At 51.6% G+C, this 17,823-nt stretch overlaps 1 protein-coding gene across 9 annotated transcripts in view; it reads right to left on the reverse strand.

Moving 5' to 3' along the window:
* The window catches only part of DENND1A (DENN domain containing 1A), a 514,179-nt gene extending 511,593 nt beyond the window's left edge, over positions 1 to 2,586 (reverse strand). For 8 of the 9 annotated variants that reach the window (XM_075579373.1, XM_075579371.1, XM_075579367.1 and 5 more), the window contains exon 1: positions 2,512 to 2,585. In XM_075579373.1, the coding sequence (XP_075435488.1) occupies positions 2,512 to 2,526 (15 nt within the window). In that variant the 5' untranslated portion in view covers positions 2,527 to 2,585. Of the gene's footprint in view, positions 1 to 2,511 lie in introns of all 9 variants that reach the window. The other variant, XM_075579369.1, reaches the window with a different exon arrangement.
* Positions 2,587 to 17,823: the final 15,237 nt, after the last annotated feature.

A 17,823-nucleotide genomic window follows, 5' to 3' on the forward strand; every position in this document is an offset into this window, starting at 1 on the left:
CCGCTGCTGCCAGGATCACTTACCTCCTCTCCGGCCCATTATAACTGCCGCTGCTGCCAGGATCACTTACCTCCTCTCCGGCCCATTATAACTGCTGCTGCCAGGATCACTTACCTCCTCTCCGGCCCATTATAACTGCTGCTGCCAGGATCACTTACCTCCTCTCCGGCCCATTATAACTGCTGCTGACAGGATCACTTACCTCCTCTCCGGCCCATTATAACTGCTGCTGACAGGATCACTTACCTCCTCTCCGACCCATAATAACTGCCGCTGCCAGGATCACTTACCTCCTCTCCGGCCCATTATAACTGCCGCTGCCAGGCTCACTTACGTCCTCTCCGGCTCATTATAACTGCCGCTGCCAGGCTCACTTGCCTCCCTAACCGCTTCTCCTCCGATGCCCCACTATGTAAGTCACTATACTGGCTACTCACACCCTACACAGTCACACTCCCGACCCCTACCAGGCGTTTATATAACATGGCTCATCAACATCTCTTTCCCGATTCCCAAGTCGTCTCCCGCACGCGGTCTGCGTTCTGCTCTTACGCTACATCTCTCCAGCTCCCTTATTACTTCCTCTCACTCCCACCTCCAGGCCTTTCCCATGCGGCTCCCCAACTCTGGCTTTCTGTACCACGCGCAGTCTCTCCCCTACCTTATATACATGGAAAAGTTCCTTAAAGATGCACTTTCTCAGGGAGACTTATCCAACACTCTCCCGACTTCTTCTCCTTTCATCCCAGAGCTGTGATGATATTAGGCAAACCCTCAACAAGAAACTCACACACACCATGATGAAGCGCTAAACGCGCGAAACGCGTTGTGTGTTGCTGTTGCCTCTCTAGGGGTCCCTTGTATGATCCATTAAAGTAATTTAGTATTTTTTATATGTGAGCCCCCTCTGGATCCCTTTTTGAGGTGGATGGTGCCCCGTTTTTCTTCTCTTTGCTGCTCTACTTACCTCAAACGGACTGCACATCAGAGGACCTCCTAAAATGTGTCCACATCGCCACTAAAGTGAGCTCTTTCCACAATCTTATTTCTGCTATTATGCAACAGGTAGGGAGATTATTTTGTGTCAGGATTTGCCTTGTGTTATACCGACAGGGTACACTAGACACTAGTCTCCCTCCACCTATTATGGATAGGACATACTGAAGTTATGAAGGTACCTCACCCTATCATACTTCAAGTATTACGTACTGGACGGATGTATGTTTAAGAGCAACCGGATACCTGACACCCTGACACACACACACACACACACAAACAGTGTCTCCACTCCCCTCCTAAAGTGTAAGCTCTTGAGGCAGGGGCCTCCTTCCTACTGTTTCAGTCTGTCTTATCCTTTGCCATACAATGCTATTGCCCTCCTGCATTGTACAGCGCTGCGTATATGTTGGCTGCGTACAAATAAAAGATAATAAAATATAAACCGAGCAGGAATATTCTACAATAAAAATAAAAAAAAAAGGTGATGAGGATGAATCGGGGTAAATAACGTTTATTTATACAAGAGCTACCAGGTGGGGGAGTGAACGAGCGTCTTTTATAAAGGATGAGAAGAGAATGCAACATGAAGTGATCTCGGGGTAACCTGTCTATCCCAGACGCTCTGCAGGAAGACTCAAACCAGGCCCTCCAAGGGCCTCCATCACACCCAGCGGGCCACATCCAGTCTGCATAACACTATTAATTGCTTCCCTCAAGAATTGAACCCACATCTGAAGACGAACACTAGACAAAGCACAGTCCCCCTCCGTGTGTGATCTTACCTGTCTGTACACCACCACGTCGCCTTGTGTAAGAAGCCTGCCTCGGTATCTCTGCCGCGCTCTGTCTGAGGCACAGCGTCTAGAGAAGTTCCTCTGCACTCCCTAACACTGACCTCTCTGCGTCATTTAGTCAGGGTGTGCCGTGGGCTGCAGGTCACCTGGCAGTGAAGGGGTTACATCACCCTAATCCCAATGGGATTTCTACCATGATAGCAACTGGAAGCTGCATGAAATCCCATCCCCGGTGTCCCGGCAGCGCTGGCATTTCCAACCAACCGCACACACAAGGAATATTATGGCTTTCACATCACTTTGTCTTGTGACAACACATTTAATTTCTTAGGACTTTCCTAGCTCAGCAAGTATAGTATTGTATTATCCATTATAAGAGAGGTGCAAAATAGAAAATCAACAGATTAGAATTTTTTTACTAAAACACAGACAGAAATCTTATACCAGACATAGTCTTATACACTTATACCGTATGTCCGTGTTTTATTAAAAATGTCTAATATTTTAATGTGTACCCAATAAAGGCTAAACATTAACTACTTAATCACTACATTTAATATAATAAAGAGTGCAGCATACAGAGAGCTTCTTCTATTGTAAATGACAACACATTATTTAATCAAACATGAAGGTTATCATCAACAACTCATCATCGTGTGTCTACACAAATCTGCCAAGGCGAAGTTACAGACATATACACACATATATATATATATACCTTCCACAGGTGCATTCGTTCCTGGGCGCTTCACTTCGGCGTAAACTTCAAATGTTGTCTCTGGGTTTTGCCTGGGGGTAGAAAAAGGTTGCCGTTTAATTTGAAATATTTATAGCATGTGAAATACTTGAATTGATTGCATTTATCACATGTTAAAGTGCATTAACTAATTACCTTTATTTTTAAATAGTTAAAGCAATGTACATGAGCATGTTGCTATATGCAAATAAATAGAAACACAAATGCCTTAATTGATAGAGGGATGGAGGGGGAGACGGGGAGAGAGGGAAGGGGAGGGGGAGAAGGGGAGGGGGAGAAGGGGAGGGGGAGAAGGGGAGGGGGAGAAGGGAAGGGAGAGAAGGGGAGGGGGAGACGGGGAGGGGGAGAAGGGGAGGGGGAGAAGGGGAGGGGGAGAAGGGGAGGGTGAGAAGGGGAATAGGAAGGGGAGGGGGAGAAGAAGGGGAGAGAAGAGAAGGGAGAGAAGAGGAGGGAGAGAAGGGGAGAAAAGAGGAGGGATAAAAGGGGAGGGGTGAGGAGGGAGAGAAGGGGAGGGGAGAGGGGGAGAGACATATAGAAGGGGAGGAACATATATATACATACAGGAAATACATGACGGTGGGAATAGTGGTTACCTGTTAATGAGGTTACACACACAAAAGGATTTTGAGAGAATTATTGAATGCATTATGGGTGACATTACTAATATGTGAATACAATCAGAGACCCAGAAATCTGTATTTGCATAGTTTGCCAAGCACAGGGTAGCATTAGATGTTCAGGCAGGAATCAAAGGGATGGTGGATGTTAGAATTCTCAGAATATAAAAGAGAAAAGAGAAATATAGCGTAACGCAGTTTAGTAAAACAATTCTAGAGCCCGGCGCTCAGATGCACTCACATGCTCACGAATAAAAACAAGCAGATTGACCACTCTGGGTCCTGTAGTTAAAGGTGCCGATGTGCTGTATGGTAGATAGGGTGGCGTGTCTTCCCCCAGGCTCTCACTGCCGCATTTGGAGATGGCGTCTGACGTCACAGGTATCCTCCGCCTGCCAGTGTCTGCTGTTGCGAGTGGTAGAGACTCGATAATGGCGGCAGTGGCGGGAAGTATGTGACCAGACCAGGCGAGGGACGCAACACCTTTTTACAAGGAAGGACTCGGCACGAGCTTCACAGGATCTCCAGGCAGGCAGTATCCACGGGGTACAACAGAAACCCTATGCTGACGGCCGTTTCGCGTACCCAGTACGCTTCTTCTAGGGGGGAGGAGACTCCCCCACTCGCAACAGCAACTCCCCCACTCGCAACAGCAGACACTGGCAGGCGGAGGATACCTGTGACGTCAGACGCCATCTCCGAATGCGGCAGTGAGAGCCTGGGGGAAGACACGCCACCCTATCTACCATACAGCACATCGGCACCTTTAACTACAGGACCCAGAGTGGTCAATCTGCTTGTTTTTATTCGTGAGCATGTGAGTGCATCTGAGCGCCGGGCTCTAGAATTGTTTTACTAAACTGCGTTACGCTATATTTCTCTTTTCTCTTTTATATTCTGAGAATTCCAACATCCACCGTCCCTTTGATTCCTGCCTGAACATCTAATACACCTAAGAGGAGTTCTTGCGCTTTTTGTGTTCCCCCAATGCTATCTTGAGGAATTGTGTAATCCCTCACACCAGCAGCATCTCCTCGTGGGGGGGAGGGTGTGTGTGTGTGTGTGTGTGTGTGTGTGTGTGTGTGTGTGTGTGTGTGTGTGTGTGTGTGTGTGTGTGTGTGTGTGTGTGTGTGTGTGTGTGTGTGTGTGTGTGTGTGTGTGTGTGTGTGTGTGTGTGTGTGTAGCGCAGGGTAGCTAGCGCAGGCCCTCCGTCTGCACTTTTGCTTCTTCCAAGAACAAATGTTGTTTAATTATTTACCAACATCCAAGGTTCATTAATTCTTCAAAACAGCTCTGCCAAAAACCTGCTGAACTTTGGGACATGTTCACTCAAACCTCATCTTCTAAGGCCATGGCCCCTGCATATCATCCTCACACCTCCCTGCGCTAAAGAAGACTATAGTCCCTTTCATTTAGCTGGAGTTGATCCCAGCACTGGGACGTGGCTTCACAGTGTGTTCAGTACAACTACTGTCACCCCTACACCCAAACTCCCCCCTCACTGTCCCCCCTACACCCAAACTCCTCCCTCACTGTCACCCCTACACCCAAACTCCTCCCTCACTGTCACCCCTACACCCAAACTCCTCCCTCACTGTCACCCCTACACCCAAACTCCTCCCTCACTGTCACCCCTACACCCAAACTCCTCCCTCACTGTCACCCCTACACCCAAACTCCTTCCTCACTGTCACCCCTACACCCAAACTCCTCCCTCACTGTCACCCCTACACCCAAACTCCTCCCTCACTGTCACCCGTACACCCAAACTCCTCCCTCACTGTCACCCCTACACCCAAACTCCTCCCTCACTGTCACCCCTACACCCAAACTCCTCCCTCACTGTCACCCCTACACCCAAACTCCTCCCTCACTGTCACCCCTACACCCAAACTCCTCCCTCACTGTCACCCCTACACCCAAACTCCTCCCTCACTGTCACCCCTACACCCAAACTCCTCCCTCACTGTCACCCCTACACCCAAACTCCTCCCTCACTGTCACCCCTACACCCAAACTCCTCCCTCACTGTCACCCCTTACACCCAAACTCCTCCCTCACTGTCACCCCTACACCCAAACTCCTCCCTCACTGTCACCCCTACACCCAAACTCCTCCCTCACTGTCACCCCTACACCCAAACTCCTCCTCACTCACTGTCACCCCTACACCCAAACTCCTCCCTCACTGTCAACCCTACACCCAAACTCCTCCCTCACTGTCACCCCTACACCCAAACTCCTCCCTCACTGTCACCCCTACACCCAAACTCCTCCCTCACTGCCACCCTTACACCCAAACTCCTCCCTCACTGTCAACCCTACACCCACATTATCTCTCACTGCCATCCTTACACCCAAACTCCTCCCTCACTGCCACCCTTACACCCAAACTCCTCCCTCACTGCCAACCCTACACCCAAACTCCTCCCTCACTGCCACCCTTACACCCAAACTCCTCCTTCACTGTCACCACTACACCCAAACTCCTCCCTCACTGCCACCCTTACACCCAAACTCCTCCTTCACTGTCACCACTACACCCACACTCTCCCTCACCTTACATCCAAACTCTCCCTCACTGTCACCCCTACACCCAAACTCCTCCCTCACTATCATCCCTACACCCAAACTCCTCCCTCACCGTCCCCCCTACACCCAAACTCCCCCTCACTGTCACCCCTACACCCAAACTCCTCCCTCACTATCACCCTTACATCCAAACTCCTCCCTCACTGTCACCACTACACCCAAACTTCTCCCTCACTGTAACCGCTACACCCACATTATCCCTCACCGTCATCCCTACACCCAAACTCCCCCTCACTGTCACCCCTACACCCAAACTTCTCCCTCACTGTCACCCCTATACCCAAACTCCTCCCTCACTGTCACCCCTACACCCACATTATCCCTCACTGCCACCCTTACACCCAAACTCCTCCCTCACTGCCACCCTTACACCCAAACTCCTCCTTCAGTGTCACCCCTACACCCAAACTCCTCCCTCACTGTCACCACTACACCCAAACTCCTCCCTCACTGCCAACCCTACACCCCCACTCTCCCTCACCTTACATCCAAACTCTCCCTCACTGCCACCCCTACACCCAAATTCCTCCCTCACTGTCACCCCTACACCCAAACTCCTCCCTCACTGTCATCCCTACACCCAAACTCCTCCCTCACTGTCACCCCTACACCCAAACTCCCCCCTCACTGTCACTCCTACACCCAAACTCTTCCCTCACTGTCACCCCTACACCCAAACTCCTCCCTCACTGTCACCCCTACACCCAAACTCCTCCCTCACTGTCACCCCTACTCGTCCCTCACTGTCACCCCTACACCCAAACTCCTCCCTCACTGCCACCCTTACACCCAAACTCCTCCTTCACTGTCACCACTACACCCAAACTCCTCCCTCACTGCCACTCTTACACCCAAACTCCTCCTTCACTGTCATCCCTACACCCACACTCTCCCTCACCGTCACCCCTACACCCAAACTCCTCCCTCACTATCACTCCTACACCCAAACTCCTCCCTCACTATCACTCCTACACCCAAACTCTCCCTCACTGTCACCCCTACACCCAAACTCCTCCCTCACTATCACTCCTACACCCAAACTCCTCCCTCACTATCATCCCTACACCCAAACTCCTCCCTCACTGTCATCCCTACACCCAAACTCCTCCCTCACTGTCACCCCTACACCCAAACTCCCCCCTCACTGTCACTCCTACACCCAAACTCTTCCCTCACTGTCACCCCTACACCCAAACTCCTCCCTCACTGTCACCCCTACACCCAAACTCCTCCCTCACTGTCACCCCTACTCGTCCCTCACTGTCACCCCTACACCCAAACTCCTCCCTCACTGCCACCCTTACACCCAAACTCCTCCTTCACTGTCACCACTACACCCAAACTCCTCCCTCACTGCCACTCTTACACCCAAACTCCTCCTTCACTGTCATCCCTACACCCACACTCTCCCTCACCGTCACCCCTACACCCAAACTCCTCCCTCACTATCACTCCTACACCCAAACTCCTCCCTCACTATCATCCCTACACCCAAACTCCTCCCTCACTATCATCCCTACACCCAAACTCCTCCCTGACCGTCCCCCCTACACCCAAACTCCTCCCTCACTATCACTCCTACACCCAAACTCCTCCCTCACTGTCACCCCTACACCCAAACTCCTCCCTCACTGTAACCGCTACACCCACGTTATCCCTCACCGTCATCCCTACACCCAAACTCTCCCTCACTGTCACCCCTACACCCAAACTCCTCCCTCACTATCATCCCTACACCCAAACTCCTCCCTCACTATCACCCCTACACCCAAACTCCTCCCTCACTGTCACCCCTACACCCACATTATCCCTCACTGCCACCCTTACACCCAAACTCCTCCTTCACTGTCACCCCTACACCCAAACTCCTCCCTCACTGTAACCGCTACACCCACATTATCCCTCACCGTCATCCCTACACCCAAACTCCCCCTCACTGTCACCCCTACACCCAAATTCCTCCCTCACTGTCACCCCTATACCCAAACTCCTCCCTCGCTGTCATCCCTACACCCAAACTCTTCCCTCACTGTCACCCCTACACCCAAACTCCTCCCTCACTGTCACCCCTACACCCAAACTGTTCCCTCACTGTCACCCCTACAACCAAACTCCTCCCTCACTGTCACCACTACACCCAAACTCCTCCCTCACTGTCACCCCTACATCCAAACTCCTCCCTCACTGTCACCCCTACATCCAAACTCCTCCCTCACTGTCACCCCTACACCCAAACTACTCCCTCACTGTCACACCTACACCCAAACTCCTCCCTCACTGTCACCCCTACACCCAAACTCCTCCCTCACTGTCACCCCTACACCCAAACTCCTCCCTCACTGTCACCCCTACACCCAAACTCCTCCCTCACTGCCACCCTTACATCCAAACTCCTCCCTCACTGCCACCCTTACAGCCACATTAACCCTCACTGTCACCCTTACACCACACTATCCCTGACTGTCACTCTTACACCCACACTCTCCCTCACTGTCACCCCTACACCCAAACTCCTCCCTCACTGTCGCCACTACACCCAAACTCCTCCTCACTGCCACCTTTACACCCAAACTCCTCCATCACTGTCACCCCTACACCCAAACTCCTCCTCACTGCCACCCCTTACACCCAAACTCCTCCCTCACTGTTACCCCCTCATTCACAGAGTCGCCGCCTCACAGTCGAGGCCGGACACGCATGTACAGTACTAAGTCTCACTCACAGAGCCTCACAGTACAGGCCGGACACGCATGTACCAAGTCTCACTCACAGAGCCTCACAGTACAGGCCGGACACACATGTACCAAGTCTCACTCACAGAGCCTCACAGTACAGGCCGGACACGCATGTACCAAGTCTCACTCACAGAGCCTCACAGTACAGGCCGGACACGCATGTACCAAGTCTCACTCACAGAGCCTCACAGTACAGGCCGGACACGCATGTAGTAAGTCTCACTCACAGAGCCTCACAGTACAGGCCGGACACACATGTACCAAGTCTCACTCACAGAGCCTCACAGTACAGGCCGGACACGCATGTACCAAGTCTCACTCACAGAGCCTCACAGTACAGGCCGGACACGCATGTACCAAGTCTCACTCACAGAGCCTCACAGTACAGGCCGGACACGCATGTAGTAAGTCTCACTCACAGAGCCTCACAGTACAGGCCGGACACGCATGTAGTAAGTCTCACTCACAGAGCCTCACAGTACAGGCCGGACACGCATGTAGTAAGTCTCACTCACAGAGCCTCACAGTACAGGCCGGACACGCATGTAGTAAGTCTCACTCACAGAGCCTCACAGTACAGGCCGGACACGCATGTAGTAAGTCTCACTCACAGAGCCTCACAGTACAGGCCGGACACGCATGTAGTAAGTCTCACTCACAGAGAGGCAGCCCAGAGTTTAGGTGCAGTACGTGTCACTGCATTTTGTGTCTTCCAGAACAGGGAACCTATGTCAACACAGTGAATGTGTGTGTGGGGAGGGGGGGGAGGGGACAGAATAAGGGAGACACAGATTTGTCACACTGTACGGTTTTATAAGCAGATAGGACTAAATAATTAGGAATACTTCCAAGCAAAAAGTACATGATTTCTCTAAAACACAGGCCAATAACACGGCACCTGGCCAGGAGCCGGCATCCGACGTACACACTCATCTTCCAGCGTCTAGGTCTGCCAAGTGAGACCCGGAAGTTACAATGCCATCGCCTGACTTATCTCCCCGATGCATGCGGGGGAGGTGGCTGGTGGTCCTGCACTCATTGTAGGATGTAGGAAGGCAGCAGGTGATAACCAGGGATAAAGGTGTACTGGTGTGCAGCCCGACCCACAGGTCCGCACCAACACGACAGGTGACTGAATGATGCCATGATGGCGGGCGCTTAATGCTAGGTCGCAGCAAAAAAACGTGGGTGCAGAATTAGAGTGGCAGGGGAAACTAATCAGAAATATGAAACAGAACATTGTGAAAGGAAAGAATTTTTATAAACAAAACTATCGCCAAATATAAGCTCTCAGGATCACAGACTAAAATACACACACACACACACACACACACACACACACACACACACACACACACACCTAATTATAACACAGTCCTCTTGTAAGAAATAATCCTTCCCCAGCCTGTGTCCTGGTCCCGTCCCACACACCGACCGGGCTATATACATTCTCCTGCAGAAGTCTGTATTATCTCATAAAATTTACTCAGGATCTCTCCCAAGAGGAAAATCCTCCCGTCACAGACAAGATGCAACGCAACGTTATATGGGGTGCAAGGGGTCCCCCTTCCTCTCACAATCGCCTCGCGTGGTTATTTAGGGGTTCTCTACTGACAGCAACAAATAAAGAACATGAAATGGCACCGGAGCTGAAATAGCAGGATTACATAGTTACATAGTTACATACTGTAGTTACATCGTAGGATTTCCTATGGATGTATCCGCTCACATCCCCTATATAAACGCTGCATAAAACAGGTGCTACGGCTCTCTTTATGCTTCCATGCTGAAGATCCGACCATTATCTATACTTATTTTATTCTTTACAAGCAGTGTGCAACTGTGACGAACTGTGTGTGCGTGCGTGTGTGTGTAACTATACCGAGCTGTGTGTGTAACTGTACCAAGCTGTGTGTGTGTGTAACTGTACCAAGGTGTGTGTGTGCGCGCGCAAATGTACCGAGCTGTGTGTGTGTAACTGTACCGAGGTGTGTGTGTAACTGTACCGAGGTGTGTGTGTAACTGTACCGAGGTGTGTGTGTGTAACTGTACCGAGGTGTGTGTGTGTAACTGTACCGAGGTGTGTGTGTAACTGTACCGAGGTGTGTGTGTAACTGTACCGAGCTGTGTGTGTGTGTGTGTAACTGTTCCGAGCTGTGTGTGTAACTGTACTGAGCTGTGTGTAAATGTGTAACTGTACCGAGTTGTGTGTGTGTGTGTAACTGTACCGAGTTGTGTGTGTATGTGTAAATGTTCTGAGCTGTGTGTGTAACTGTACTGAGCTGTGTGTAAATGTGTAACTGTACCGAGTTGTGTGTGTGTAACTGTACCGAGTTGTGTGTGTGTAACTGTACCGAGGTGTGTGTGTAACTGTACCGAGGTGTGTGTGTAACTGTACCGAGGTGTGTGTGTGTGTGTGTGTAACTGTACCGAGGTGTGTGTGTAACTGTACCGAGGTGTGTGTGTGTAACTGTACCGAGGTGTGTGTGTGTAACTGTACCGAGGTGTGTGTGTGTAACTGTACCGAGGTGTGTGTGTGTAACTGTACCGAGGTGTGTGTGTGTGTAACTGTACCGAGGTGTGTGTGTGTGTAACTGTACCGAGGTGTGTGTGTGTGTAACTGTACCGAAGTGTGTGTGTGTAACTGTACCGAGGTGTGTGTGTGTATGTGTAACTGTACCAAGCTGTGTGTGTGTGTACTGTACCGAGCTGTGTGTGTAACTGTACCGAGCTGTGTGTGTAACTGTACCGAGCTGTGTGTGTGTACTGTACCGAGCTGTGTGTGTGTACTGTACCGAGCTGCGTGTGTAACTGTACCGAGCTGCGTGTGTAACTGTACCGAGCTGCGTGTGTAACTGTACCGAGCTGCGTGTGTAACTGTACCGAGCTGCGTGTGTAACTGTACCGAGCTGCGTGTGTAACTGTACCGAGCTGCGTGTGTAACTGTACCGAGCTGCGTGTGTAACTGTACCGAGCTGAGTGTGTAACTGTACCGAGCTGCGTGTGTAACTGTACCGAGCTGTGTGTGTGTGTGTGTAACTGTACCGAGCTGTGTGTGTGTACTGTACCGAGCTGTGTGTGTAACTGTACCGAGCTGTGTGTGTGTGTGTGTGTGTGTGTAACTGTACCGAGCTGCGTGTGTAACTGTACCGAGCTGTGTGTGTAACTGTACCGAGCTGTGTGTGTGTACTGTACCGAGCTGTGTGTGTAACTGTACCGAGCTGTGTGTGTGTGTGTAACTGTACCGAGCTGTGTGTGTGTGTGTAACTGTACCGAGCTGTGTGTGTGTGTGTAACTGTACCGAGCTGCGTGTGTAACTGTACCGAGCTGCGTGTGTAACTGTACCGAGCTGCGTGTGTAACTGTACCGAGCTGCGTGTGTAACTGTACCGAGCTGCGTGTGTAACTGTACCGAGCTGCGTGTGTAACTGTACCGAGCTGCGTGTGTAACTGTACCGAGCTGCGTGTGTAACTGTACCGAGCTGCGTGTGTAACTGTACCGAGCTGCGTGTGTAACTGTACCGAGCTGTGTGTGTGTGTGTGTGTAACTGTACCGAGCTGTGTGTGTAACTGTACCGAGCTGTGTGTGTGTACTGTACCGAGCTGTGTGTGTAACTGTATCGAGCTGTGTGTGTGTGTGTGTGTGTGTAACTGTACCGAGCTGTGTGTGTGTGTGTGTAACTGTACCGAGCTGCGTGTGTAACTGTACCGAGCTGCGTGTGTAACTGTACCGAGCTGCGTGTGTAACTGTACCGAGCTGCGTGTGTAACTGTACCGAGCTGCGTGTGTAACTGTACCGAGCTGCGTGTGTAACTGTACCGAGCTGCGTGTGTGTACTGTACCGAGCTGCGTGTGTAACTGTACCGAGCTGCGTGTGTAACTGTACCGAGCTGCGTGTGTAACTGTACCGAGCTGCGTGTGTAACTGTACCGAGCTGCGTGTGTAACTGTACCGAGCTGCGTGTGTAACTGTACCGAGCTGCGTGTGTGTGTGTGTAACTGTACCGAGCTGCGTGTGTGTGTGTGTAACTGTACCGAGCTGTGTGTGTAACTGTACCGAGCTGTGTGTGTAACTGTACCGAGCTGTGTGTGTGTACTGTACCGAGCTGTGTGTGTGTGTGTGTAACTGTACCGAGCTGTGTGTGTGTGTGTGTAACTGTACCGAGCTGTGTGTGTGTGTGTGTAACTGTACCGAGCTGCGTGTGTAACTGTACCGAGCTGCGTGTGTAACTGTACCGAGCTGCGTGTGTAACTGTACCGAGCTGCGTGTGTAACTGTACCGAGCTGCGTGTGTAACTGTACCGAGCTGCGTGTGTAACTGTACCGAGCTGCGTGTGTAACTGTACCGAGCTGCGTGTGTAACTGTACCGAGCTGCGTGTGTAACTGTACCGAGCTGCGTGTGTAACTGTACCGAGCTGCGTGTGTAACTGTACCGAGCTGCGTGTGTAACTGTACCGAGCTGCGTGTGTAACTGTACCGAGCTGCGTGTGTAACTGTACCGAGCTGCGTGTGTAACTGTACCGAGCTGCGTGTGTAACTGTACCGAGCTGCGTGTGTAACTGTACCGAGCTGCGTGTGTAACTGTACCGAGCTGCGTGTGTAACTGTACCGAGCTGCGTGTGTAACTGTACCGAGCTGCGTGTGTAACTGTACCGAGCTGCGTGTGTAACTGTACCGAGCTGCGTGTGTAACTGTACCGAGCTGCGTGTGTAACTGTACCGAGCTGCGTGTGTAACTGTACCGAGCTGCGTGTGTAACTGTACCGAGCTGCGTGTGTAACTGTACCGAGCTGCGTGTGTAACTGTACCGAGCTGTGTGTGTGTGTGTGTAACTGTACCGAGCTGTGTGTGTGTACTGTACCGAGCTGTGTGTGTAACTGTACCGAGCTGTGTGTGTGTGTGTGTGTGTGTGTGTGTGTGTGTAACTGTACCGGGCTGCGTGTGTAACTGTACCGAGCTGTGTGTAACTGTACCGAGCTGTGTGTGTAACTGTACCGAGCTGTGTGTGTGTACTGTACCGAGCTGTGTGTGTGTACTGTACCGAGCTGTGTGTGTGTACTGTACCGAGCTGTGTGTGTGTGTGTAACTGTACCGAGCTGTGTGTGTGTGTGAAACTGTACCGAGCTGTGTGTGTGTGTAACTGTACCGAGCTGTGTGTGTGTGTGTAACTGTACCGAGCTGCGTGTGTAACTGTACCGAGCTGCGTGTGTAACTGTACCGAGCTGCGTGTGTAACTGTATCGAGCTGCGTGTGTAACTGTACCGAGCTGCGTGTGTAACTGTACCGAGCTGCGTGTGTAACTGTACCGAGCTGCGTGTGTGCGTGAGTAACTGTACCGAGCTGCGTGTGTAACTGTACCGAGCTGCGTGTGTGCGTGAGTAACTGTACCGAGCTGCGTGAGTAACTGTACCGAGCTGCGTGTGTGCGTGAGTAACTGTACCGAGCTGCGTGTGTAACTGTACCGAGCTGCGTGTGTAACTGTACCGAGCTGTGTGTATTTGTACCGAGCTGTGTGTGTAACTGTACCGAGCTGCGTGTGTAACTGTACCGAGCTGCGTGTGTAACTGTACCGAGCTGCGTGTGTAACTGTACCGAGCTGCGTGTGTAACTGTATCGAGCTGCGTGTGTAACTGTACCGAGCTGCGTGTGTAACTGTACCGAGCTGCGTGTGTAACTGTACCGAGCTGCGTGTGTAACTGTACCGAGCTGCGTGTGTGCGTGAGTAACTGTACCGAGCTGCGTGTGTAACTGTACCGAGCTGCGTGTGTGCGTGAGTAACTGTACCGAGCTGCGTGAGTAACTGTACCGAGCTGCGTGTGTGCGTGAGTAACTGTACCGAGCTGCGTGTGTAACTGTACCGAGCTGTGTGTGTAACTGTACCGAGCTGTGTGTGTAACTGTACCGAGCTGCGCGTGTAACTGTACCGAGCTGTGTGTGTAACTGTACCGAGCTGTGTGTGTAACTGTACCGAGTTGTGTGTGTAACTGTACCGAGCTGCGTGTGTGCGTGAGTAACTGTACCGAGCTGTGTGTGTAACTGTACCGAGCTGTGTGTGTAACTGTACCGAGCTGTGTGTGTAACTGTACCGAGCTGCGTGTGTGCGTGAGTAACTGTACCGAGCTGCGTGTGTGCGTGAGTAACTGTACCGAGCTGTGTGTGTAACTGTACCGAGCTGTGTGTGTGCGTGAGTAACTGTACCGAGCTGTGTGTGTAACTGTACCGAGCTGCGTGTGTGCGTGAGTAACTGTACCGAGCTGTGTGTGTAACTGTACCGAGCTGTGTGTGTAACTGTACCGAGCTGTGTGTGTAACTGTACCGAGCTGTGTGTGTAACTGTACCGAGCTGTGTGTGTAACTGTACCGAGCTGTGTGTGTAACTGTACCGAGCTGCCTGTGTAACTGTACCGAGCTGCGTGTGTGCGTGAGTAACTGTACCGAGCTGTGTGTGTAACTGTACCGAGCTGTGTGTGTAACTGTACCGAGCTGCGTGTGTAACTGTACCGAGCTGTGTGTGTGCGTGAGTAACTGTACCGAGCTGTGTGTGTAACTGTACCGAGCTGTGTGTGTAACTGTACCGAGCTGTGTGTGTAACTGTACCGAGCTGTGTGTGTAACTGTACCGAGCTGTGTGTGTAACTGTACCGAGCTGTGTGTGTAACTGTACCGAGCTGCGTGTGTGCGTGAGTAACTGTACCGAGCTGCGTGTGTGCGTGAGTAACTGTACCGAGCTGTGTGTGTGCGTGAGTAACTGTACCGAGCTGCGTGTGTGCGTGAGTAACTGTACCGAGCTGCAGAGGAGACAGGGAGGCGTGGCCAATAGTGGTTCGCCCTCATTGGCTGAACCGTTCACGTGACGCGGCCGTCGCCCGCCAAGAACAAACTCCTCTGTCGCGGTATGTATATGTCAGTTGGATTGCAGCATTTTGTTTTTGCGCCACGCAACGACGCCGTTGTTTTTTGGTATAATCACGGCCTCACTCCTACGCGCTGCTCTCTCTCTCTCTGCAACACACAGTGCTGAGAACAAGAAAAGCGGCGGCAAGCACAGCAAGGTACTCACTAATGTTTACCATACACACGTGGGCACATTAAACAACTTCTCTCATAAATACACTGGCGACACACTTTATTCGAGTTTGGCTAGTCCCACGAATTCGGGTATACCCGGGTGTATTGAGGTTTGTGACTGTTTTCTGCCCGAGTGCATTGAGTTATTTTCCAAGCAGGGATTGAAGCATTTTATTCCCGCTGGCTGCAATACTGCACAGTATATATATATAAACTGCATTACAATTCATGAATTTATGCCATCTGGTAGACACGCGAAGCATTGCAGCCTATTAAATCCTAATCATTATCATTTAACAGATCAGCCGCCCATCAGCCAGGCATGAACCCAGGCTGGGAAGGCAAATGCAACGGGGCTTGTCAGAGGTTAGGAGCGGCGCATTCCAGGTACATACCGGGTATTTGCTCGAATAAAGTGTGTCGGTGCAGTAGGAACTTTATTTCATATAGCACTTTTCTCCCAGTGGGACCCAAAGCGCGTCACAATCACAGCACAGCGCACAGAACGCAGCACATAGGAATGTTACAGACACATCCCTGCCCCGCAGAGCTTACAATCTATATTTCTGGTGCCTGAGGCACAGGGAGATAAAGTGACTTGTCCATAGTCACAAGGAGCCGACACCAGGAATGTAATCAGGTTCAGTGTCATTGTTCTCAGTCAGTGCCTTTACCCCGCCGGGCCCTCTACCCCGCCGGGCCCTCTATCCCGCCGGGCCCTCTACCCCGCCGGGCCCTCTACCCCTACCTTGACAGAAAGAAAATGTTGTATAAAAAATGGTCCTCATCGAGCATCTATTCCTGCACTTCTCAGCCACATTGTGTGTTCATACCGTGTGTCCGGTGTTGGTTCTGTGCATAGATGTGAAGTATTTATACAGTACACCCGTGCATACTATGTCTAAGCCAGTAATGTCATCAATAAGAAAGCGTTCACTAACACAGGACAAGACGGTTACACGTCAGTGTTATTAGTGGCAGCGCAGCTGTGCGAGTCAGTGAAGCGGATACGCACACACTCCGTACAGTTCAGCAGATCTATGTCCTGCCGCTGCCGAGGTTAGCGCTGGCATGTGAGAATACCAACGTTTACAAGCAGATGTGAGGCACATTTTATGTTTCATCGTATATTCCCTGCAGGGGAAGTTATCTATTCATTTTACATAGCCACAAAACCCCATTTCCGAGGATCAATCACAGTTCTTTTATCAGTGACGTTTCGCAGCTCGGAGATAGAGTCCTACTGTAAGAGGAAGAAACTTGTAAACTGACTTTATTATTCACAGAAGAAGTGTCCAGAAGCCGTGATCATAAGCAATCTGGACATTTCAATTAACCCCTTTCCTGCCAGAGGTGCCTGCAACACAGCGGACAGCAAAGGGGGTATACATATTAGTGACCCTGGCCTTTGTAGTGGAGGATTGCGGTGCGAGACCCTCACAAGTTGAAAATATATATATATATATATTTAATACAAGTATTATTACATGAATACAAGAAATCAACAGGTGCTGATTCCCCTTCAAAGGTTTACATTACCCTAGCCTGGCACGCTCCCCACATTACCCGAGCCTTGGACGCACCCCACATTACCCGAGCCTGGCACGCACCCCACATTACCCGAGCCTGGCACGCACCCCACATTACCCGAGCCTGGCACGCTCCCCACATTACCCGAGCCTGGCACGCACCCCACATTACCCGAGCCTGGCACGCTCCCCACATTACCCGAGCCTGGCACGCACCCCACATTACCCGAGCATGGCACGCACCCCACATTACCCGAGCCTGTCACGCACCCCACATTACCCGAGCCTGGCACGCTCCCCACATTACCCAAGCCTGGCACGCACCCCACATTACCCGAGCCTGGCACGCTCCCCACATTACCCGAGCCTGGCACGCTCCCCACATTACCCGAGCCTGGCACGCTCCCCACATTACCCGAGCCTGGCACTCACCCCACATTACCTGAGCCTGGCACGCACCCCCCATTACCCGAGGCTGGCACGCACCCCCCATTACCCGAGCCTGGCACGCACCCCCCATTACCCGAGCCTGGCACGCTCCCCACATTACCCGAGCCTGGCACGCACCCCCCATTACCCGAGCCTGGCACGCACCACACATTACCCGAGCATGGCACGCACCCCCCATTACCCGAGCCTGGCACGCACCCCCCATTACCCGAGCCTGGCACGCACCCCACATTACCCGAGCCTGGCACGCACCCCACATTACCCGAGCCCGGCATGCACCCCACATT

Source organism: Ascaphus truei, chromosome 21 (genome assembly GCF_040206685.1).
Source record: "Ascaphus truei isolate aAscTru1 chromosome 21, aAscTru1.hap1, whole genome shotgun sequence".
NCBI classification, from domain to species: Eukaryota; Metazoa; Chordata; class Amphibia; order Anura; family Ascaphidae; genus Ascaphus; species Ascaphus truei.